This window comes from Chroicocephalus ridibundus, chromosome 3 (genome assembly GCF_963924245.1).
Source record: "Chroicocephalus ridibundus chromosome 3, bChrRid1.1, whole genome shotgun sequence".
Taxonomy (NCBI): Eukaryota; Metazoa; Chordata; class Aves; order Charadriiformes; family Laridae; genus Chroicocephalus; species Chroicocephalus ridibundus.
Window position 1 is genome coordinate 29,245,351 of NC_086286.1, and position 25,354 is coordinate 29,270,704.

General features: G+C 35.9%; 1 protein-coding gene across 5 annotated transcripts in view; it reads left to right on the forward strand.

The window, feature by feature from the left end:
• MTA3 (metastasis associated 1 family member 3) overlaps positions 1-25,354 on the forward strand; it is a 142,889-nt gene that overhangs the window by 19,823 nt on the left and 97,712 nt on the right. For all 5 annotated transcript variants that reach the window (XM_063328577.1, XM_063328575.1, XM_063328576.1 and 2 more), the window contains exons 4-6: positions 4,239-4,365; positions 18,555-18,618; positions 19,818-19,935. In XM_063328577.1, coding sequence (XP_063184647.1) covers positions 4,239-4,365; positions 18,555-18,618; positions 19,818-19,935 — 309 coding nt within the window. The remainder of the gene's footprint in view (positions 1-4,238; positions 4,366-18,554; positions 18,619-19,817; positions 19,936-25,354) is intronic.

Below are 25,354 nucleotides of genomic sequence, written 5' to 3' on the forward strand. Positions count from 1 at the left end.
TTCACCATGGTTGTGTTGCTGGAGAGGTCATGTGGCCCTCAGGGGTTTTCGAGACCCAACTGAATAAAATGCTGAGTAACCTGGGCTGACCTCACAGCTGAGTCTACTTTGAGGAGGAGTTTGCATTAGAGAGCTCTGGAGGCCCCCTTTCAGCCCTGAACTACTCTGCGTTTCCATGGTTTTGTGATCCAGCCAACCTCTAGCTGAAAATAACAGTCAGCGGTTTGGTGACAGTAGAGGGAGAACTTTATTCTTCCTTTTGAAACTGAAGATTTACTCCCTCTCCCTGAAGACAGCCTTCAGTGTTTAAACTAATGTCTCTTACTTTCTGTTGCAGTAGATGAGAGGAGCACATGTTGGGTTATTTTGACTTAGTTAAGAAAGAGTAATTTGTTAAAAGGGAATTTAATTGTTTGCTAGCTGTTTGCTAGTTTCACCATAGAGTGGTTTGAGTCTCATTTAAACCTCTAAGTGCCTTTCAGGATTTATTTTAGCTATTTTTAAACCACTTTATATTAAATGGGTGTATTGTGTTTCTAGACACTTTCCCTCAGTTTATTTTTATTTCCGTTGTAAAAACAAGCAGCTCTTCCTAGTGGCAAGCTTGAGTCATCTCATTACTTAACGATAAACAAAGACACTGTATATGAAGCCTAGGTGGCATGGACGGTTGTCTCTTATGCTCGCTAAGAACACCACCATTTTCTACCAGTGAATCCCACAAATGAAATTGAACAGGGGAAAAAAAAGAGTTTATCGCATTTTTAAAAGTAGTAACACATATGTAAAATGAGTGAGAATTACAGTTTCTTCCCAGTATTCATTGCTTGCTTGTCAGCTAAGTCTTACTTATGTCAGAGGGAAACGGGAAATGCTATGTCTGCAGCGCTGCCGCTGAAAGTATCACCAAATCACTCTGGTTTGCAGGATCAAAGTAAGTATTTACAATTGCTGATTAGAAAGCCCATGTATAATAAATAGGCCTAAAGCTTTTAAAAGCTCACTGGAGATGTCTGCTTTTGCTCTCCAGGATTTTTCCTTTAAATAATGAAATATTTCTCATAAACCAGGAAAAGTACTACAAACCAGCATTATCTTAAACTTTGCTCAAGGCCTAACAGGGATTGCGTCATTTTCAAAAACTGATTGTATTCATCTTCGTAGTCATACCTAAGACTTTCAACATATTTTTAAGCTGAAAATTTTTAAATTGAATTTTGTTTTCTTTATAATCTTGCAATGATAAAGCCTGTGTATGTCATCACCATATTGCTCCATTAAAATATTTGCTCACTCTGAGCCAATCGCTTCTTTATTTCTCTTCCTGAGTGTAGAAAATATGCTTAGCTTAGTGCTACTTCATGACTTTCTGTAGGTACCCTCCATTTCCCTCCTTTTGACAGGAATAACCTCTCCTTGGATGGCAAATTAAACTTCACATATGTTGCTAATCTGAGTCAAAGAGGTGAAGGAACCTCTACAAGTACTGGAAGTTCTTCACCATTTTTCTTCTAGTGGGTGTTAAGGCCTAATCTGTGCAAAACTCTGGTTTGAAAGCAGCTACCTAAAGGTTTGTTGAGATGCAGAATTCTTTGTATTGCCACCAAGCAAATTGGTTTTCTATTTATATTTGTCATCAAGCAAATTTAGTTTTCTCATTTTCTCACTTTATGCTTTCCAGTGCTTCCTTTCTGGGTACAGGTTTGTGTTACTGCTGGGGCAAGCTATTACTTCTATTTATAAATGCTAATACTACTGTTAGCATTGTTTTTGTATTCTAATGCTGAGGAAGAAAATTGTAAAATTATCCTGGTGGTAAATTGTGTTAAGAGTGGAACTGTTCTGTGTTTGGCCATGGTTTGTTCTACTTGCTGAGTTTGTCAGATCATCATGAGTAAAACATGTATGTTTCATTTCTAAAAATACAACAGAAAAAGTTACATGGTTTCATGTCTAGGTTTGGAGTGTTTTAATAGATGTGTGTAAGAGACATTAAATTTCAGATTCAGGCTCTTGGATCAACACTTTCTTGGCTTACATAAGATTAGTACAATAAATATATGAGTAAAATTTCGGGGTTTTTAAAAAATTATTTTTTTAATTTATATTCTTACTCTGAGGGAGCTATTAAGATAGCTGTCTAGGTGTCTAAAGCCATTTTAAACTCTCTGGAATATTGTCTCTGTCTCCCTGCAGCCACTTCAAAATGGTACGTATTCTCCTGTGTTTTGTGCCATATCTGCAGTCAGATGTTTTGGATATGTCAATCTAAAATGGTCCCAGACACGTGTCTTTGGATGCCTAAATTGCTTTCTAAAGGACTGTTTGTTGTCAGCTGTTTTTCAGATGGTTATAACACATGATTACCTTGCTGTGATGTTTTTCGGGAAGGAGAGAGGAAATAAATAGCCAACCGAGAACTTTGGACCTGTAGAATAGTACCAGCAGTGCATTTATTAAAAAACAAAAAACCAGTAAAGCAACCTCTGACATGTCGTGGTACTTCAAGAAGAAACAGTAATGCTTGAACTTTGAAATACAAACGTAGCTTGTAATGGTCACTAACTGTAATAAGCAGTTGTAGCTATTAATTGCTTGAAACACGAACTTTTTAATATTAATTTGTACTTTTTTCTTTAGTTACTTGCTTAATTAAAAAAGTTCTTTGCCTTTCTGCAGATTTTTTTAAGCTTTATTTATTGTTAGTATTATTGATGCCAGAATAATTCTGAACTGAGTTGTGGTCTGACTTGAACCTGTACATGTGTCAGGTGAGGTGGGGGGCCTCAGGTGAGACTGGGGGAAGTCTTGTTTTCATTTTTGTTTTTCCTATTGTATTTTCCCACAAAATATGCCAAAACAAGGAAGGGGGGCTGGGGGGGTCTACAGGAGGATAGAGTTAAAGTGGATGGAATTGGGTTTGAAGAAGTTGGTTATATCGGAGCGTATGTATTGTTTTATATCTTTTGTGGAAAGAACTATTAGAAGTGGAGTGAGCTACACACAGGCTTGATTATAAAAAAAGAATAAAGTGTTGCATTTGGAGAGAACGGTGGTTACCATGAGGATGCAGGCAGGCTTCGTTTTGAGATAGTGTGTTGGTTGTTCATAAAAATGGTTATTGTTGGAAGAGCGGATGGGGTGATCTGTTGTAGTTAGTTATGAGAAATACTACCTAGTGCTGAGGATTCATCATGTAATTTCTGAGACATATTTTATAAAGTACACTTGGTTTTGCAGCTGATGGATAATTTTGCAGGTAGAAAATTGACGCGTCTTAGAGAGGTTATTAAAGTGTCTGTATTTTTTACATACAATTTTCACTGGGAAGGTGGATTTCAGCCATGGAGACCCCAGGGTAGCCATTTTGGAGAGCCTGTCATCGTATGACATGTTATCAACCACTGTGAACGTTGCTCTTTAACTCTGTATGCGATGCTTTCTAGTATCTGCTTTTATTTCTTCCTTTATGTTCCCAGTTGGTTTAAATTTTTAAAAGGGAATGATTTCCTTGGTTTTATCATACACGAGGTAATACTAGAGAATTTCAGATTATACTAACTGTAAAAGATAGTTTATAGTTATATTAACTGTAAAAGAACTATGGAATTTATGATTTGCTGTTATACATGCTGTCTTCTGGATTAAAATAGTGCTGTCTTGCTTAAAATAGAAATAATTTTAAGTGTTACTATTTGTTGTCAGTATCTAAGAAGGTTAGCATAACGGAAGGCAGTAGGCTTTTTCAGTTTTCTTAGACTAGGATTTGGCAGTCTTAGACTGCAATTTTGTTTAGTAAATTTCTGTTCCTAGAAAGTATGGTTTTCCCCAGGACTTCTGTAAAAGTTTTAGTAATACCAGTATCAGCAACAGAAAATCTGAACCAAAACTGTTCAGCAAGCAAGAGTCACCCCCAGAGAAAAAAATACGGAACAGATGAAAGAAGTTGAAAAAAGAATGAGTAATGTTGTCAGGATTGTTCTTACAGCTGCGTGAAAGACATCAACGTGTAGTACAGTAGGAGAGGAGCATAATTTTTTTAAGAGTTTAAGTAGAAGGTATAGAATTCAAAATACTTAATATTCTGTCAAGTTACGTAAACTGTAGTCTTGTTAAACTCATCTTTTCTTTGAAATACTAAGGAACGTTGCTAAGGGGTGGGGGGGATGTCAAGTGAAATGGCTGTAATGGTGTTATGCAACAGAGTTAATTTCGACCTACGCTCTGCTTCTCTGCAGAAGAAGTTGAAGAAGAGTCTGAAACTACAATTGAGGTTGATTTGACTGATAAACAGAAACATCAGTTGAAGCACAGAGAGCTCTTCCTTTCTCGCCAGTATGAGTCCCTTCCGGCAACGCATATCAGGTAAGAAAAAGTAAATATCATTTATCTGTGTGTTCTGTTGAGGTGGATTGCCTTCCAGTATCCCACCTGCTTGAACTCTTCAGCTGTTATCTTGCAAAAGGATGTGATTGATCACAGCTGAGCCATGCCAGGTTGTCCCATGAACTTCTTGGAACTGCCTTTGGTTTTTCCTTCTGTTACTTCATGTTGGAGCTTTGGAAGGGACAAGAGTCTCAGAGCCCTGGCTTGCCAATTACAGCATCAGTTGATAACGTGGTATAAAGTCAGTCTGTTCCTACTTTGCAAGAGTTTGGTTTTTTTTTTTAAATATTCTTAAGGTGGGCCGGAGGATCTTTGACCATTTTGTCTGCCCAGGGAAACCACAGATGGGTTTGGAAAGGAGACAGTGACTCAGTGGTCAGATCTGCAATTCAGGGCCGCACGCATTTAAAAATAAAATTACCCCAACTTACTTCAGTAAATGTGAAGAAGTCATGGTTGAGTTTGGCTAAATGTTGCAACAGCATTTAAAGTATTGTTTTAAATTGCCCTGATGCTAATGTAGGAAGAGGCTTGCTAAAGGTCAAAAAGTGTTTGTTGGTATCCTTCTGTAAATGATATAAGTGCGCATGTTACCTCCTATTTAGCAGTCAAGCAAATTCTTTTAGTGTTGAGGGGGTTGGGGATGATGTACCTAGAAATGGAAAAGAAAGAGCCCAGTGGTAAGAGGGAGTGTAGTGAATGTAAAACAAGGGCTCTGACATTCTGAAGGAATTTTTGTTTTCTCATTACATCCAGCTCACCTCCGCAGCTGTTTCAGATCATAAATGACTAGAAGCTACCAAAAGAAAAAGTGTATGTGCTCCAGTAGGAGAAACAATTTGTATGTGCTTGTAGATTTTCTCTCTTATTGGCAAATGTGTGGCTTACCTTTCTCTCTGCCAACACAAAAACTGGAAGTTGGAAATTTTTGTATTAATTTCCCCTGCTTGATTCAGCTACTTGTTTTCTGACTTTGAGAAAGTCATTTAACTGTCAAATCTCTGCTTCCCCAACTACAGCATAGAGATAATAATCCTGCGCTGTTTCTTTTACTTACTTTGACATTTAGATATCGAAATAAGGTATTCTCTTTGTAGAGAGATTACATAGAAGAAGTATTGTAAATGTCTTCTCACCTCACAACTCGGGGAGCAAATACAATAGAGGTTCTCCAGTACGTACTTCACAAAGAAGCCAGAAAAACACGTGAATTCATAGTACATGCAGCACTGCACAGCAGGCAAATGCAGAGTGATGACTTGCATCGACTTTTCAGAAGGGATGAATGCTGTAGGGCTGTGCTGTCACGTGTTACTAAGACCTTTAACACGCGAATTCTGAACCAAGCTGTATGTAGTTTAATGACATTTTAACAATCTTGACTCTATTTTAAAAAGACACAAGAAGGAAAATACACTGCAAAATATTCCTTATTTAACTTTTTAACTTCTTAATGGTTAGATTCTGTGATTCTCAGTAGTTTTCATAACTTTTATTAATTAGCTTGTCCTGTAAAAGAGGATAGAAATGTTGTGAGAGTGGTACTCCTCCAGCTTCCTCCTGTCAGTGCTCCAGAATATCCAAGGATGGAGATTCCACAGCCTCTCTGGGTGTCTGTTTCAGTGCTTGACCACCATAATGGTGAAAATTTCCCCATCGTCTAATAGGGATTTCCGGTGTTGAAACCTGCTGTCCACTGCCTTTTGTCCTATCACTGTGCTTCCCTGAAAGGAGCCCAACTCTGTCTTATTTTTATATCTTTTCATTAGATAATTGAAGACAGCAGTAGGATTTCTCCCTTTAGTTGTCACACCTTAAGAGTGAACAAATCCAGTTTAGTATCATCTGCAGACTTGCTGAAAGTGTATTCAGTTCACTTGTTCAGATTGTTAATAAAGATGTTAAACTGTTGGCTCCGGTATCAGCACTTCGGAGATGCCTGCAGTGACCAGCTGCCAGCTGGACTTTGTACTACTCACTACAACAGCCTGGTAGTCTGGCTAGTTTTTTTTTCCAGCCTTATTGTCTACTTACTGAGTTCTGGATGTTACCAATCTGGTTAAAGGACACTGTGGAACACACTGCAGGCCTTGCTAAAATCAGGGTAGACAACATTCACTGCTGTGACTGGTCTACCAAGCCAGTCATCTCCATATAGAAAGCTAGCAGATACTCATGCAATAAAACCCTGAGTAGCTCCATTTTGTGGGCCTCTGCTCTTACCACCTGTGGTTTTAGCCCCAAGATAGGAAAAATTGTATTTACAGGAGAAAATAAATGGTACCATGAAATAGTAGAGAATGAAGAATGGAGATCAGTTCTCTCAAGACTACATTTTGTAATACATCAAGAATATTTTGTAAGAATACAAAACCTCAGTCACTTTGGAAGGAAGAGGAGAAAGCTAAAAGTGATTTTAAGAGAATGGAGGAGGCTGAACTACCTGTAGTTGCTTTTGGCAGCTACAGATCTTGAACTTTTACTGACATCTTCGGCCAAGAAAAGAAACTTTAGCTTGTAATTTAAGAGAATAAAATAAATTTACCTGGTGTGGTATGTTTTTGTTTACTTTTTACTAATATACTTTTACTGCTCTTGTTTTGTCTTTCTTCTTTTCTCAACTTTACTGGTTTTACTTTTTTTTTTTTTTTTTTTAAACTGAATGGCAGGGAAAATTACAGCCCCTTCCCCCCAACCCTGTGACTGAGACTACTTTTATTCTAATTCACAATTACGAATACCATATTGTCTCATACACCTGGTGCCACTACATTATAGTTGAGATGCCTTGCAGTTATTTTAGCAGGTTATATTTCTTTGATGTGCAAATCTAATTCTGAAGCTCTTTGGTCTGTAATGTTGAGATTTGAATAACTCTGATGTAGTTTGTTTGCTTTTGAATTACTGAAATACAGTTTAATTCCTTATTCTCATACTTTTAATGTTGTTATATATATTATATGTAACTCTCTTGAGATATAATTTGTTTTGTTATAAATACTGGGATTTTTTTTTAGACTTCATCTGGTTTCCTGTTTGCATTAGGTGTCACTATGCCATTTTAGTAGCTTTAGGAAGCGGTATAAGTTTTGGCACCAAAAAAAAAGCCAGATTTAGAAAAGAATTAGAAGCTGGTAGTGTAGTAGTAATTAAACATGACAGTGCTGCCTTGTGGACACAGTGTTCTTGCAGTGGAATGTATTTAAGAAGATATAATTGCCTAGCTCAGTGCAGTACCATTCTGGAGTGATGGCATGTGGTACAGTACAAGGTGATGTACTAGTTTGGCTCTCAAAACCAAGATTTGTTACCTCAGTGCCTACTTGTCAAGTTATAAGTGAAACTGTTCCCTCCCCTGTCTGCTCAAATGTGTAAGGTTGGTAGCACCCCTCCAGAGAAGATTCTCCTCCTTTCCTAATTCCTGCATGTTACAGATGCAGTTTCCAGGCACCATAATCCCAGATGTTCTTGTAACAGAGTTATACTGCCAGCCAGACTCGCTGAGTGCTCTCCTTCATTAATGTCACACAGTAAATGCACCCAGAATTCACGCAGGTGGCTCCTGTAAGCAATACCAGTCCCAGAGAGGGGTTGATTTGAGCTTGAAGTGCTGTGTACTTTAACTTGGATTTTCCTAGATTTGAACATTACCAAATACAGCATTTTGGAAAGGCATGAGAAGGCACAGGGGGGGAAACATTGAAAGTTGTCATAAAGGTGAAATTCTTTGCCAGTGTTGTAAAATTCACCATAAAACTTAGCACCTGGTGAAATGAGTCCCTTGTATAAAAATCTACAAATGGTTACCTTGTTGGAGGGATGCACTGGTTTATCTGACTTGGTTTTAAATTTATTTTTCATTGTTAAGGTCTCAAGAATTAATAGGTGATAAACACATTTAGATTGCTGTAAAAGATTGCATTAAGTTCTAAGATCACTTGTAAATGCCTTTAGATTTAGTACTTCATGTGAGTTGTGTAGAAGAATTTATCCATCAGGGTTCATCTTGCCATTTTGTTATCTTTGCTTAGTTCTTGTTTGGTAATAACCTGTGTTTCAGTCTTGGGGTTGTGGGTTTTTGTGTTTTATTATTGTTAAGCGTTTGGAAAGCATAAATAAGTGAGGCATTCTCAGATGTTGTAATAAAATCAGGTGTGAATCTTTTGGGCTGCTCTATACTTTAATAGCACCCACCTTTCAAAAAAACAAACAAAAAAGAAATAGGAATTATTTATGCGAAGTATAAAGAGGCTTATATGCAGACTTTGACTAAAGTCAAAGTAGTTTGAGAACGAGGAAAAGTTCCAAAGAGTGGTGGCTGTTTGTGAAGGGGAAGGAAGATTTCAAACATATAATTATATCTGGTTGCTATCATGTTGGTGATTTAGTTGGTTGATACAGTTGGGTTTTTGTTAGGGTTAAGGAATAAACTACTACTTTGTCAGAATTCTTTCTTAGTTACAGCAAAATGACAAATATTTATCTTCAGTAAATAAAAATGAAATTTGTTAAATTACTTCTGTTCAGCAATCTTTCTGATAAGTTAAAGTTTGAATACAAGTTTTCAGGAGTTCTTCCCTGGGACTGAAGAGCGGTATGGGATTGTCATGGCCTCTTTAGTTGCTCTTTTAGCTGATTCAGACTGCACAATTTTGTGCAGTGACTGTTGACATGATCCCAACTATTTGTGCTTGAATTAAGTTGTATATTTCAGTGGAGCATCCATGCTTGGTTGAAAAATTTCCAAGTGATGGATAATTTACCGTATTCTTTATAGTTTTATCAGTTGCTAATTGTGCGCGTTTGTATCACTATGTTTTTTAATAAGTGCAGGGATTCTGATCACATGGTAGTTTTGGTTTTTTTGGTTTTTTTTTTTTTCTCCTGGAGACTGTGTTTTCACTAAGTACTTTTTGCTTTTCTTGGGCACGATTTCAAGATGCTGAAACTCTTGCTGAGCTTGATGTCTGGACTCAACGCACCTGTGTATGATACCTGAACATTATATGCATGTTTGTCATTATGGAGATTATTCAAGTAACTGTAATAAATCTACACCTAAATCTTTAATGAGGAGTATTTATTTAATCTGCCATTGGATGAACTAAGTGTTTCTTCTGTTTCTCAAAGGATTAAATTTCTTGCTTGGCCTAAGCAGCAAATTCAAGCTTTCTATATAGCTATGGCCTTAATTCAGAAAAACTTTCTAAACTCGGATTCTGAAATTTTCGGTTCTTTCTAACTTGTGAGTCTTTCTCATACATACCCTTTATTTAAAAAAAAAACCAAACAATTTTAAGATGCTCTTGGCTTGGTTTATTACTGCCACTCCCACACAGAAATGACTTCATGAGCCTTTCAAAGATCGTGATTGCATAAGATCATTTCATTAAAAGCTGATCAATGTGAATTGGGGAGAAGGTGAATTTTTTTTGCAGAATGCCTGTGGGTAAGTGACATTAAAGAGCTTCCAGATAGTCTGATAATGAGAAGAGTTCTTTAATTTGAGAGAAGAGTTCTTTAAATTTTATCAAGAAATTTAGAGCCTCTGCATAGTTTTAAATGTAAGCATACAAAAACGTATACTCAAACTTCTGAATTGTCAAGCTGTAAGAATCTTGGTTTCCCTCAGTTCTGAGATTGTTCCCTGTAGTAGTTTAATGCATTTTTACTCTCTTTTTTTTTTTTTCCCCCTGTGTCTTTTGACATCATTTGCATCAGTAGTGTGGTCCAGAACACACTGTCTTATTATTTTTATTTTTTTTTTACAGTTTGGTGGGTTTTGGTTTTGTTTTCTTGGTTTTTCATGGGTTTTTTTGTTTCTTAGGGTTGTTGTTGTTCTTAAATTATCCCTTAGCTGCTGGGTAGATTAAAGGAACTTTCATTGGTACCGCTTTGTAGACATATTACAAGCAGCATAAGTACGTGCAGTTTATAAAAAAAACATGTTGCGCTTAAAAACTACCTATAAGTGTGTGATGCTTTTTAGATGCCTTTTAGATAAATGACTCGGTTCTGTCATACAGATTTCTTTGTGCTGTTTTCTTCTTCATGATCCCATCAGAACTCACTAATATTGCTATTTCAGACAACTAAGGTGTAGAGAAGTACTTCTTTCTGAAAGTGGGATTCCTTAATTTAAAACAGACCAAATAATCTGAAGCTCAAGACAGACAGGGCAAGTCATTTTATAGAAGAAATTTGGGGACTTTTTAAGGCATTGCACCGTAGGATTTGTGATATTACCTAAGCATTTGTAGTTTTGGCATTCTTGGCAAACTAGAAGTTTCTAGCCTATGGGAAGGGTTTATGTATGGATTTATATACTTCATATATATATATGTGTGTGTGTGTATATATGAGATAAAAATTTTACCTAGTTTTTCAAAGCTTACTTTGAGCCTTATAAGCCTGATTTATTTTCTGGCATAAATCAGACTGGTTAAGGAGTGACTCTACTTTGCATAGCCATGTGCTTACCTGATAATTTAGATTGTTAAGAAAGGAATTCTTCATTTCTGGATTGAGTTTAGTTAGAACAAAGGCGCTTTAGAAGCATGCCTTATTTTATTTATTTATTTATTTATTTTCTGCTAGAATTCGGAGAATTCTTACGTGAATTAAGATGAAAATTCAGTCTGGGCCAGAATCTTGTTTTCACATATGGTCAATAGCCAGTACTAATAACAGCATAAGAAAAAGTGTATTTGTTGGTGGAAGGTTGTCACTTAAATACCTGAAAATCAGTACATATTTCCCTGTAGTGACATAATTACAAAGTTAGGAGTCTTTCATATGGTGCAGAAGTTTAAGTTCAGTTGCATGGAGCGATGTGCATTGCTTCTGAGCTGGGCGACCTTGTAACGTCACGCTGAAAAATCATTCTTCAACAGCCTCCTTTGTTGGTTTTTTTTGGGTTGTTTTTTTTTTGGGTAACTTTTTAGCATGAATTAATCCCCAGAGGAAAAATACCAGTGACAAGCTTCCTACAGTTGTTTATAGAAAGTGTATATATACGGCTATGCTTATTTTGAGATATCAAAACATGTCATTCTCCTGTGTCTAGTCCAAGAAAAGATTTGTCTCTCTCCATGGCACTCAGTACTACCTTGGTCTTTCTACTCGGTGTTTTCTTGCAGACCCTTCTCAGCTACACAAGATTCAGTCAGTAATGTAGACTGGAACAATGTTAGTGTAAATCCAGTTTTAAGTGATAGCGTGTTAAAGCTTGTTTCAAATGTGTGTCCATTCATAGATCCATTCATTTACTTCTTAACATTTTCTACAAGTATTAAGGTAAGATCTTCCAGCAGAGTTGTTGAATGCTTTGGCTCTTCAGCTAACAACATAGTAGTTTAAACATATAATCTGCACAAATTGTTACTGAATGCAAAGCGTTCTTTGATTTTGTCTTTTGTAAATTTGTTTCACATTGGGAATGCTTTTTCCTGTTGAGATTAGGCAACAGTTAGAGTAGACAACAGTAGTAGAGAACTATATAAAAGTTGGAACCTTAAGAATAGGCAAAAAATTTTTACCATTATCTACAAATTACTTTTAAATTCATGTCAGTTATGCATGATTGCTCCAAGAGGCTGCCTTTAAATCTTACCAATTTGGAGTGCTCAAAATGAGCACTCCAGCTCTAATTAAGATTAAAACTCTGAATTTTTTGACTACAAGCCACATGCAGCATAAAAAGCCTGGGCCACCCATATGATCTATGCATATGTTTATATGGCAGGCATTTACTGGTCCATTTAGATGTACATAAATCAGTTTGCTGTGCATTCTGTTTTTAATTTTCTTTGATCAAGTGTGCATTAAAAAGCTGATACTAAGTTTATTGGTCTATCTATTGGCCATAGATGTACAATCTTGTAGTGTTTGGGAGATTGGTATCATTTTGTTGGAGACATATTCGCCTATGAAATGTTGGGGTTTTGTTGGGTTTTTTGTTGTGTTTTTTTTTCTTGTGTTTGAGACAGGTCTGTAAATGAGCAGAGACAAACTGGAGCCAATTAAGCATGAATCAGTACAATGCAGATCTTTCTTCTGTCAATTCTAGATATTGATTGAATGCTTTTAAAGTCAATCTTTAGTTAGGGGTCTATTGCAGGTTTAAATCACTATGATGATGCTTTTATTTTCTTGTTTTTGCTGTTGTGCAGTAGCTTGCTCTCCAGTTGTAAATATCTTTGCAATCTGGAGAACTTGAAATTTGCTATAAATACTTTGGTATGTGTCTATCAGCATCATTCTGTGCCCCTTAACCTGTGCTTAAAAGTAAAATACACAAGTACTCTTCGTATTGCCTTTCCGTAACTGGGGAATCAAGTTCATATAATTAGCTCTTTGGACTCCACAGTCTGTGGTCTGGTGATCATCATTGCAATTTAGACTGCTTGTAAGGCATCAAGACTTGGCTCAAAGTAGTTGTTTGATTGGAAATCTTCAAAACACTTTCCCATTTAAGACAGCTCAGGAAAAAGCCTTTTTATTTAAGGTAGCCCTCTCCTCCTCTACTTAATATCGGTACCTTTTTCTCCCCTTTCCCTTTATGCCGAATATGGGAAAGGTTACTCCCGAGTTCTACTCCTGCACCAAACCTTTCTACCCCTCTTCATTATGCATCTTCTTCTTTTTAGTTTAATCTCTGGTTGTCATTGAAATAACAGCATATGTTAAAATCAAATCACAAGCATAATATTTCCTAATATTCTCAGACTGTCTAGTTAGTGACTCACACTTCTGTGTTCCAAATCTCTACTGAGAGACCAATGTTTCTTGATAAAGATCAGCAAGAGACACTTGGTATATCCATACAGAATTGCCCAATGTCATTCTGTCGTATTCAGGAGGGCAACTAATAATTGTTAATAGCAGAATTTCAAAGTCTGTGGAGTCATGCCTGCATGTATTATTTTCTTTTTGAACTTGTATCCGAATGACCAATGCATATCAAGTTGCATCGACTGAATAGGAACTCAGAGCAATGAGTTTTGAGAGTTCTTATACCGCATCAGGCTCACCCAAACTGCATCTACTTTACAACAGGAAGCTTAGATGGCATGATTCTGTACCCATGAGGTTGCTTTTTCTACTCCTGTGGTTTTTCCTGGTTAACAGGCACTAAGTGTTCTGTTTCTTGTGTAATTTTTTTCTGTAATTTTTATTTTCATACCTCCCTTCCCAATAAATCCTTATTAAAACAAGGTTTTTATCTTGTGGGCTGTTTTACTCATCTGGTGAAAATAGAAAGAAATAGCCTGCAAGAATAGCAGAACAGGAATTGCAGAGCTTTCCACTGGTTTAAAAGTAAAGGCTGTGCCGAAACAAACAGGGACTTTAAAAGATCTAAACAGTTGCTGTTATTTTGATTCATTCTGGTAGTTTTAAAAGATCAGTGTTTGCATCAGTTCGGTAAATATCCTTTTGATTACTTTAAGAAAAAACTTACTAAAGTACAGTTAGCTAGAGAATTCAAACAAGCAGTCTCATTATTTTTTCCCCAGATATGCATATCCATATTCTTCTGGAGAATAATAGGGTGTCTTGGTCTGGGTTGTCGGATCAGGCTATACTGAAATCTTTTCATAACATTGTCTTGTATAATAGCCTTGGTCTGACTTTCTCTGTTCAGCTTAAATTCTTGAGCTGGTTATCATCGTCTTGTTGTCTTTATTGGAACAGGTTAGTAAGGGCAGTCTTATTGTACTTCTCTCTTCTAAATATTGATCGTTGTCATGGTCTTGTCTGAATTATGTTCCCACATGTTTTTCATTCCTCTGTTGGGTCTCACTCAAATGTGGTGGTTTTTGTCTTTACTTTTCAAGGCCTATTAGGTCCCATCTCTGGTTACTGTCTTCGAAATCAGTCCTTCAGGACTCACTGACATCTCATATAGAGTGTTAATTTTCGTTAGCTCCTTATCAAATTGTCAAAGACAATCTTACATGTGAGTGTCTCACAAAGCTGCCATTTATTTTCTAGTTCTTTCTTTTTATTCTTTTCTTCATTCCACATTAAAAAAAATAAATAAATAACTAAAAACAAACTTCCACCCCCTGAAAAGTAGCTCCCCAAAACAGGGAGGGGAAAAAATAATCCTTATGTTTGCTGCATTGAGACTTCTAGCTACCATGATGACTACTATGTCTTGCCGTTTCCTTATAATCTTCATTTGTGTTTCTGTGCTTTACGTTTTCAGTTGTAAACGGTTAGGTTTTGGGGGCTATGGGGACTATATGGACCTGGCTTTCCGCTAGAGCTGTTGAAGCAATCCTTTTCTACAAAATCATTAAGGCATTTTTTCCAAAGTAGTATTTGAGAGTATTTTTCTGGAAAGTGTTTGAGCCTTATTTCTATATTGTAACAAAAGGACTTCACTGAAGTAAGGAAGTAGGTTCTTGGTGTGGAGAAATAGGTCGTTAGGCATCCCTTACCTCATGGCTGTAAATGGTGGAGTCACCTGAAAAATATAAAAAAAATTTACAAGCGGACAAGAGCTTCTAGTGAATGGGAGTGAAGGAAGGTGTAACATATGAAAACAGCTTTCGTATGGTTAATGCTTTAAAGAAATAAAGTTATGAGTTACAGCTCTGGTTTCTAGGACAAGGGAAGCAGTTGAATCCCGAGTGGTTTATATGATAGATGCTGGTAATACTGTGAGCATATATATAGGTAAGTTTCGTTGTCTCCTTTTACTGCAAGACCTCTAAATCACTTTTTACTGCTGACTGATTTTAATACTATAAAAAGTTTTGTTGGTATTGTTAGCTCAGTGGAAGAATTTCTTATTTGTGACTACTGTAAAAACTAAGTATATCTAAGAGCAGAAAGGATTCTGAAGGGAAAACTTAGTCTCATCAGAATTAAATTGTAGGTGAAGACATTAAAGTTTGTTGTTGTTGTGGGGGTGGTGGTGGGTTTTTTGTTTGGTTTTTTTGTTTGTTTGGTTTTGTTTTATTTGCAGTTACTTGTACATTGCTGAGGTATCCAAAACTTTCCCTCAACATTTCCTTCAGCGTTCACACAAGATAATTTTTGCCTAATTCTGTAGGAAGTAAAAATAATTTTTCTCTATGTTTTTAATTTGAGGAGAAGGTCAAAAAAAGATATGTAGTCTTAACATCGCTGAACCCTTCTGATGCTATTTACTAGTAATTCACCCTTTTGATACCAGTTAGGTCAAGAATGCTGCTTTGTGGAGGAATAAAGCTTGAATTACAGTGGGATAAGAGGAGGAATCTCTGGATTCATGTCTGAATAAATATTAGACATCTCTTCAATCTTTATTTTTTTTTTCTTTCACGAAAGCTGGGTAATTCCATGTAATTTTTACCTTCGTTTGGTTAGTTTTTGTGACACATCTCAGACAGGAGGCTTCACCAGTATGGCAATGAAACTCTAGCATTGTACTCGTAGTCTAAATAATACTCAAAACTTCCCTAGTGTCTTTGCAAAGAGAATATAATTTTATTTTGGTGTGTAACTGATCTTAGAACCTGGTAAATGCAGTTTATGTTCTCTTTCACTTATCTCTGTAGGTAGCTAGCTGCCCCCTCTGTTTTTAAAATCTGCCCCCCTCAGATTTTATCCTGTTATATTGATTCTTTATTTGATGTAGATTCATCTGTCCCAGTTACCTGAAATTGCTTAAAAGCATTAATGGAGTTCCAGAATGCTGTGAGGAGGGTAATGTTATATTTAAATCCGGAGAAGGCTCTGGTTTTTTAGGTACATATCTTAGAGAAATAACTCTAGGTCTTGTTGTAATGTAGTTTAAACCACATTAGCTTTCTCTCCAAGGTTTTTTGATTATTAATATTGGAAGAAAGGGTGCAGAGTGCAGTCGTGATTGGAGAATATTTAGGGACATATCACTGCAAATTTGTATTCACTTAAGTTATTTCCTAGGCATCCATGATTGAGAGATGCCAGAGACAAATACAGTGAGCTAGATGCTTGATTCAACCCAGTAGACGATTTGCAATAGGCTGAGAGGATTCTCCTCTGTTGGAATAAAAGAGAAAGAGGAGATACATAAATGGTAGGCTTTTGTGCGTTTGGTAAAGATTCTATATAATTTTTAATAAGGAATTTCAGGTTTCTAGATTATAGAATCTGGTAACTGTAACAGATAATTTTTTCTAATTTTGTTCTTATGTAATGTACCTGTTTTAAAATGCTCTTTTTCATTTTAGCGCGGTGTCTGCTACTGTGTGTCTAGTATTGTCTTTTTTTTGAGCCTCTAGTCATGCACGTGAAATATCATATACGCATGTAAAATGTTACCTGTGTGTTTGACTCCAGCCATTAGATGGTTAAAATGCTGTACAATGAAGTGTACATCAGATAGAAACTGAATCACTTAGAAGATGCGCTGGGGAGATTAATCTTGTCTCTTAATGGAATAAAATGAAATTTTTGAATTTATCAGCAGTAAGGTATAAGGTCAGTCAATAAAATACTCTTGCAGTCACAATGACAGTGAAGGAATGCCTCTGCAGTAATTGGAGTTAAATAGCAGTAGGCTGCAGTGGAGAGAGAGAGCATACTAGAGGTATGTGGAATAGAAGCAAACTGGAAAGGTGAACTCCTGTTTAGCCTTTAACACTAAAAAAAAAAAAAAATCCGTTAAAATAAAGTTGACAAACTAACTTCATGGTACAACATATAATTATTTTTTAGAAGTGAGTGTTCTGGAAGTATCAAGGCCAGAAGCTTCAAAACCCATTCAAAGACATGGTCAAGTATAGAGGTGGTTTCTTACTTCTCTACTGCAGGTGTCTTTTCCTCTGCTGTTGTGCATTGTGCTCGGGTTTTTCTTGCTCATCTTCCCACCATTTCTCTTTGGTGTGGTTCTTCTGACAAATACGGAGATGAAGAGAAGCTCAGAGTTCAGGAGGTTATATACTGTAGATTTAATGAGTGGTTTAACCCCGTTTCCTATGATGTGCAATGGTAGGGAATAGGACATTAGCTGGGTATGTTTGCTTAATGATGAGCTGTTAACAGTTGGTATCTAATGCTTATGGCTGAGTTTAACAGTCAACATTCACTGAAATGAACGATGCTTTTTACAATAACTTCTTTGGTGTTATCTTAAAGTCAAGGAGGTCTCTGCAAACAATTATCTTTTCTGTATTTGTATGCTGGTCTGTTCCATGGCAGAAGGGTGTTCTGGGCAGGGGTCCTATAGCTGTATATGTAAGGCCACTGGAACCTCCTGGTAAATACTGACTGAACTGGTAGAAATAGAATGAAACTTAGGTGCATGAAATACAAGGTGATGTATTTAAGGGGTAATAAATACGTATTATTATAAAACGGTAGTTCAGTTGAAAGTGATAGCATAAAAATGCCAGTTGCTAGCAAGATGATTCAGCACGCTTAACATTTTTTCATCCATATCTCTGTGTGTTTCTTTAAAATACCATTTGTTAAAAATAATTCTGTGGAATATTTGCAGAGAAGTTGGAGGCAGAGGAATTTGAGGCCAAAGGAATGTTGTGGGAGAAGGGGATGAGAGAGAGGGGAGAGATAAGGGGTGCAGGTAGTGGGGTCGAACTCCATCGCGTTGTATACATGTGTTGTACATGGGCAGATCTGTACCACCACTGAACAACAGGAAGCTTTCTACTGGCAACCTGCACAAAAATGTGGTAGTCGGCATTTTAATGTGGCCATAGGAGAAATGAATAGAATTCCATGATTAATTACTAGAAATCATCCCATACTTCATTTTTACAGGCCATTGGTAAAACCTTATATTGGTTCTAGTTTGTGTTGTTTCAGATTAGGCACTGAACCTACTGGAGGTGAGTCACTCGGAGGTGATGTTTCGTTCATCCAGGCCTTTTTACTAATTGGATGTGTATTTATTCTTTGCCGTAGTACCTCTTGCTCTTCACTACTTCTGTTTCTGAAACTGTTTCCCAGTTCTGCAGAACTCTTACATATTTGAGCACTTGGGTCGGTACAGCCACTTATTTTGTTGCTTTGATGTTAACTTTAATGTCTTAAGAGTATGGCAAAGTGCGTTTTACTGTATTTTTAGTGTAAAAGTTTATAAAGTATGTCTAGGTTATTTTCTTGCGAATAACTTTTTGACTTAAAAATTTGAACTTTTTACAAAGTAACAATTCTCCCTTATGTTTGTGTAGGGGAAAATGCAGTGTTGCACTTCTGAATGAGACAGAATCTGTGCTGTCATATCTGGAGAAAGAGGTAATATGTGACTTGTATTTGTTTAAATATTGGGATGGGTTTATGGGGGTTTTATGGCTGTATTATATAGTCTGTATTTGCCCATATAATAAATGGGCAAACAATACTTTGAAAATCTTTTCTTGAATGGTAAATTAAAATTATGTTGTTGAAAACACTGATTTTAAAAGTGTTATTGGAGAAATACTTAATCGACACTCTTAAACTATGGTTTTATTATGAATATGGTTGTATTTAGAAAATAATAATTTGAAGTCATTCATATGGTGTCTTACAGAAGCGAAATATACAGATTCTTTCCTGTAGTGGATACTTAAGGGCGAATTCACATGGCACTTTTTTTCCTTTTTTCTTTTATTTCCCTTTTTTTTTAATCTTTTTTTTTTTTTTCTTTTCCTAGAGGTGTTCTAGAAAGAAGAATCTTCTGTAGTCAATGGAGAGAGCAAGAAAGGCTCCTGTAGAGGGCAACTTAGCATAGGAGTTTAATTTTAAGGTCCCTGAATTATTGTTTGGGAAGCGTCTCCCCACCTTTCATTTTCTGTGGAAGGAACGTAAGGTGCTTAGCCTTAAGCAGAGGGGAAGAAAATTCCCCAAGAAAGGCATTGCAAAATACCTTTCAAAATAACCATATTTTTCTTTGGAGCATCTTAATATAACGTTAGGCAGACTGTGTTTTTAAGCTGAAATTAGCGTGTCTTTATTTTTAAATTTCTCCATCAAACCCACTGATAATCGGTAAAAATGTTTCTGAAAACAGGACTTCCCCGTACTTCAGGTGACTGTTGCAGTTATGCCAATATGATTTTTGTGTAAGCCCTTTTCAGACACTAGAGAGTGTTTTATGCTTTTTGAGATGTAATTTGTAATGCAAAGTCAATATGGTAGAGAGATTTAGAAGAGGAAACATGTTAAATTCCGAAAGCAGTTAAAATTATTTCTTTTCAGATCCATCGATCTGTTTTTGTGTATGAATCTTTTCATTATTTCTCTGTTCTGAAATAACTCCTAGCAATGAGAGAAGCTTCAATTAGCCGTTTAAAAGTACTCATGAAACATCTGCATTATTTAAAATAAGGATTAATGTCCCAAGCCTGTGCTCTGTAAAACTGTGCGAGGGGGGTTACTTTAATAATTTCCAAATGGAAGGTGATAAAATTTTAAAAATTACTATGCTGTTGCAAATATGTGTTCTTTTTTAGGATACTTTTTTTTATTCATTGGTATATGATCCATCACTGAAAACGCTTTTAGCAGACAAGGGAGAGATCAGAGTGGGGCCTAGATATCAAGCAGATGTGCCAGACATGCTTGCAGAAGGTAAATACATGATCTTTGATTAATCAAAAAAAAAAAAAAATGATCTTGCATTATTACTTATCCTGACTTTCTGAACTAAACTAATCAACATAGAGGCAGAGAAAGTAGAAGAGTTAAGTCTAAAAATTGGTGAATACCAGTAGATATTATGAAGAAAGCAAGCAAGCTGTTGGAAAGACATTGTCCATTTCCAGTTTGCGCATAATACAATTTAGGCATTCAGCGTTTATTTATTTAATTGTATGGTCCAGTTAGACCTCGTGGAAAGGTGGTGTTGAGGACTAACCCGTTTTGTAGGATAATAACAAGGTAACAAAGCAAGTGAAAAATGTATTCTTTCTCTCCCTTTTAAAATAGGCTCTATGTAGAGAATATATGTCTTTGTGTCTTCTTATTTTAAAATATTGTCTTCCCTCAAAGCTTCTTGTCTATTTGGTAGCGGGACTGAAACAAATGTTTCAAGCCTTGGCGTATCTTTAAAATCACTGGTATTTTTTAAATTTTATTTTGTTTATTTATAGTCTAGCACTGCTGCCTGTGCCTTAATCTTTTGCTTTATCGGAACTTTATTCATTTAAACAAAATTTCAAGTACAATATTTATTTAGTGTTTGGGTGTTATTTAAGAAGCATAAGCAGCTGTGTCTTGTTATGTCTGTAATTATTTTTACTTAGTAAATTTTAAAATTAGCTGGTTTTGTTGGTGAAATGTGCACTCTACATTGAGTGCTAACGAAAGGAAAAGTTTACTGAGAAGTATCTAGACATAGATACTATTTTCAAGAATCTTTGTCTTTATTCCTTATTAAGAAAAGATTATGTGACAGGAATATCACTTGCAGTAAGTCAAAGGAGTTCTAAATGCCCCAAATATGTTTATTTGTAACTTTAAATATTGTGTCTTCCATTCATCATGGGCTGCTTTTTTTTCTGCTATACTTTTTCTTTTGTATAAAACAAGCATTATTTCTACAAAGATTATTTAGTAAACTGTATAAAACAAGAATTATTTGTTTTCTTTCAAGTGACAGATTATTTTACAATGGATGTTGTTTAGTAGCTCGCCTGCATTATTATTCTGACTTTTCTTTTAATAACCAGAAATAAACTATAGGAGGTCTTTTCCGGATTTGTTCATAGCACTCACAGATTTGTTTCAGAACAAGTTTATGACTAGGATATGATACACTGATGTTCTTGCTGTAAAATGTGCCTCTCATAGGGAAACAAATAATTACGTAGACATTCCTATGCTCAAGAGGAAAGCTTCCCAGGGGACTGAGAGAAAATGACTGTCTCAACGTGTGTGTCAAGTGGCCAGGAAGTATTAATGTGCTTCCGAAGTAGCTGGTTGAATTGTGTTGGGTTTTCAGGATAAGCTGGAGTTGTCTGCCAGGCAGGAAGTCTTTTTGTACTGCATTCTGCTACTTACATTACTAAAGACAGAGCCTAAATATGGAGTAGTGAATACTACATATAAAGTAATTGTTTTTCCCATGGAAATTTTACTTATTTAATTTTTTTCTAAAATTAAATTCTGTATTTATTAGAAGTTGAATTACTAAGCTCTTCTGGAGCTTAACCTTGTGAGGTAAATCCTTTAGTCATTAAATGAGTAGATGATCTTTCTCGTATGTCATGAGGACGGGATTTCACTGTGTATTACTGGCTGGTTTTTCTCACGCCCCACTAATCACCAAAGTGTAATAAGTGATGAAGTCTTCTTGCTGTCTTTAGTAGGCAATAATAGTCCATCGATTATGAAGGTTCGGAAACACCAAGTTGCCCACAAACCAGAGATCTGGTTGCATACAGAGCACTTCTTTGGCAGTTTGGTTGGATTAATCTGCACTTATTTCCAGTGGCTGGTGGAAAAAAGGGTTTGGTTTTAGAAAGATAAAGGTATCTGAGTTATTGTAGTTTTGACTGATTGTTGTCTCAATGTTTCTGTAGCCTTCTGACCTCTAAGGAAAAGAAAAAGATGATTCAGCTGTTACTGTGTCTTTATGTAAGCTGACAGCCTGAAAGTTAATTCATTCACTGTCAAGCCTTTTCATTCATGGAAAAAAAAATAAAAAATGTTTAAAATTAATAGAAAAAAATAGATACGTTTGGAAAACATGGGATTCTGTGAAGATTTCTGAATCTTGAAATAAAATTTGCAGTCTGTATTTTTAAAATGATCTGTATGTCCAAATTATTATGCCACAATGTATCATTCTGTAAAACTAAAAGCGTAGAGCAATCACCCTAAACTAAAAGAAATAATTTAGACAACATCGAGTTGGGGATCACTTGAGAAAAATAGGTTTTATGTCATCTAATTAGATGTTAGTAGTAGTTAGAAAGCACTGCTAACTTTATTCACGTGTAAAATTTGTCAGGCCAATTTTAATGTAAAGGCAGTATACCTTTTTGAAGGTTGTTGGTAGGCATATTTTATGTCTACAGAAAATCCCCAAAGCCATTTAAAAAAAAAAAAAAAAAAAGATTTAGAAAAATCGAAGATTCACACACCATCACTTATTTTATTTTAAAAGTTACTGGCGTATAAATCCAATTCAAATTACTGAAGACATGCCAGTTCAGATTAGCTTTCAGAAGACCAGTCACAAAGTGACTGAAAAATGAAAAAAGTTCTTTGAACCATGAAAGCCCTTCCACATCTTCTGTAAATATGAAATTATTTAGATGTAAACACACTGATGTATTCTAGTAGATTAAAAATTCAAATTGATTGCATTTTCTCTATACTGTGATAATTTGTGTTCTGTCTGGACTACTGCCTGGGTTTTTTTTAATGGTTGTTGGAGAACTAGATACATTTTTTTTTTTGTGGGAATAGTTTTATTTTTTTTCTTCCTTGCATTGGTGTTACCGTTTTTCCATCCTTGCATAAAACATACTCCAAAACCTAGTGTTTAGGCCAAACTTTGGATAATGCAGCATACCTTCTTCCCCCTGTCCCTCCCCCATGGGTGCGTTGGATAACTTTATATTTCTCTTTAATTTTTGGAATGTAAAGAATGTGTACTTTTTAAAAGACTAAAAGGTTTATTAAAATCAAGATACTTAACAAAGTATTACAGATCCAACTGTATTTCTACTTTGAGATGCATTGAATCATAAATCCTTTACACAGTTACAGTAAATAAATATAAAAGTTTAAATCTGGTTGAAAATGCCTACGCCTTGTTTATCTACACTGCTTTTGTTTGTAGTGGTTTAGCTAAATTGCTTACATTACACATTTAGTGAAGACTAGATCAGATTTCTTTCAGCAGTCTTACGATTTCTGTTATGAGCATCACTGGAAGTAAAACTTTGATCAAAGTTGCCAGATTCAAATGATATGAAAGCCTTTGTTCCCCCCCCAGTACTCCAGTCCTTCAAGGCTCTTGAAGATTTTGAGAATCATTATAGTTGCTTTTACTGCACTGGAGAACAGGAGGCTATATTCTGCAGTATTGACTTAACTTCTGGCTAATACGATACTAAGGAAGGTCCTCTGCTTTTAACAACACATTCTTCAGTGTTTTATTCTGTGAATAAGCAGGTATTTATTTTCAAATCTGTTTCCAGTGTGGGGTAACATTCTGCTCCTCTGTACAAAGCAAGAATAAAAAGGTTTATCTTGGAGAACCAGAGCACATGTTTGGACAAAGAGTATCTTGTTTCAGGAATCTCTACTCTACAGTCCAGGAGCAAGGTACTTGGTTCTCTGCATGGGATGGCCAGAAGCTGCTGTCTGGTGCATCCACCTACTGTATTTGATCAGCAACTTATAAAATATGTGACTAGCAAGTTCAAAAAAAACAAAACAAAAATCCCCGAACAACCAACAAAACCCCCTCTATAGTATTACTTTGGGCAAGTCATTATTATCATTCTTATTTGATTAAAAGGCATACTTTTATAAATTGTTCTGAATATGATGAAATCGCTGTCACCTTTAACTAACGGATTTTATTTAGTCCTGTTTTGTCTACAGGGAAATACGAGGAAGGTCAGGGAAATTACTCCAAGGCAAATCAATTTAGATACTTGGTAGACTTTTATGGAACACTCATCCTTCCTGGTCTCACGACTTGATCTGTTTAAAACCAAATGTTTTTAAATTCTATATTTTCAACCAGTGTTTCTCAGCAATGGAACAACTGATGCAGTGGCAAGTTGTGTTATGTGGTTGACTAGAAAGCAGAGAATAAGAGAGAGAAAAGTACCAGCATAGCATTAGGGATATAGTTCATAAAGTAGGGTAATGCTCAAGTAACTGGGAAAAATTATTTTCTGCTCTACAGGATTTCTTTTAATGCATTAAAAAAATTGGTTTTCTCATATGCCTGCACTAGTCTTTCTGCCTCATGCATACTATCGTACATGTAATTGTAGCTGTCACACAGTAAAATACATGACAGCTTAACTAAATAAATACAGTCAAAGTGTTGTTATAGATGATAGGGAAGCCAAGCATTTAAAATAACCTTATTGGCCAAATCAGTAATTTTTAAAGTTATGGCTTACTTTTATTTATTCATAGTGTTGTGAATCAGGTGGAAAGACTGGGACAAAGCCAACAAAGGTCACTAATTGTTCCCCAGTCTGTCAAACCTCGATTAAAACTTCTGAAGCAAAGGGTATTTTCTAAATAAACCTAGTAAAGAACTATATCCTGACTGTGTTTAGTCGTGGTATGTAAGTCTAGGGAAACTGTTTGGAATAATTTTCTGACTAAAAAAAACCCAACCAAACCAAAAAATACTAAATTGTATTTTCAAGAAAACGAATAATTTTGAAATAACTATCTTCTATGATTTTGAAAACAATTAGAGAATAAGTCTAATTTGTTGAAATAAATTTTCTGATGTTACATTTGCTTTGTCAAGCAATAAAGAATGAACCTTTTGTATACCAGGACTTGGTAGAAGAGTGCCTTGTTAAGCAATGTAAAATGTTTAAATGTTGAAATTGGCATTTTCAAGAAAGCATAGCCCACCAATGTAAGAACAACTGTGCTGAATCAGTTGCTTATCGACGTAGACGATCACATCTCTTATGGCTTCCTAGTTTTCTTAAAACTTGTTTAAAACCTATTAGAAATCCAGTAGACTGTCACCTTGAGCTTCCTTATGTATCTCTATGATCTCTTTGCAGAACTTCAATAAGTATGTGAGGTGTGATTTTTCTTTATAAAAGGCGTGCTGATCTATCTCCAGTATATCTTTGTTGCAGTTTCTACTAATTGGGCTAGTGTAAATGGGAGTCTTGATGATGCTTAGTTGCCTGCATTCTCCCTTTAGCCCATGCACCCCCCGTCACACCCTAGGTAACACAAATGGATTTGAGTTTGCCTGTCACTATTAATAGCTATTGTATCCTTGAGTTCGTGTAGAAATCTTGAAGGTGCTTGTTCAAACTCA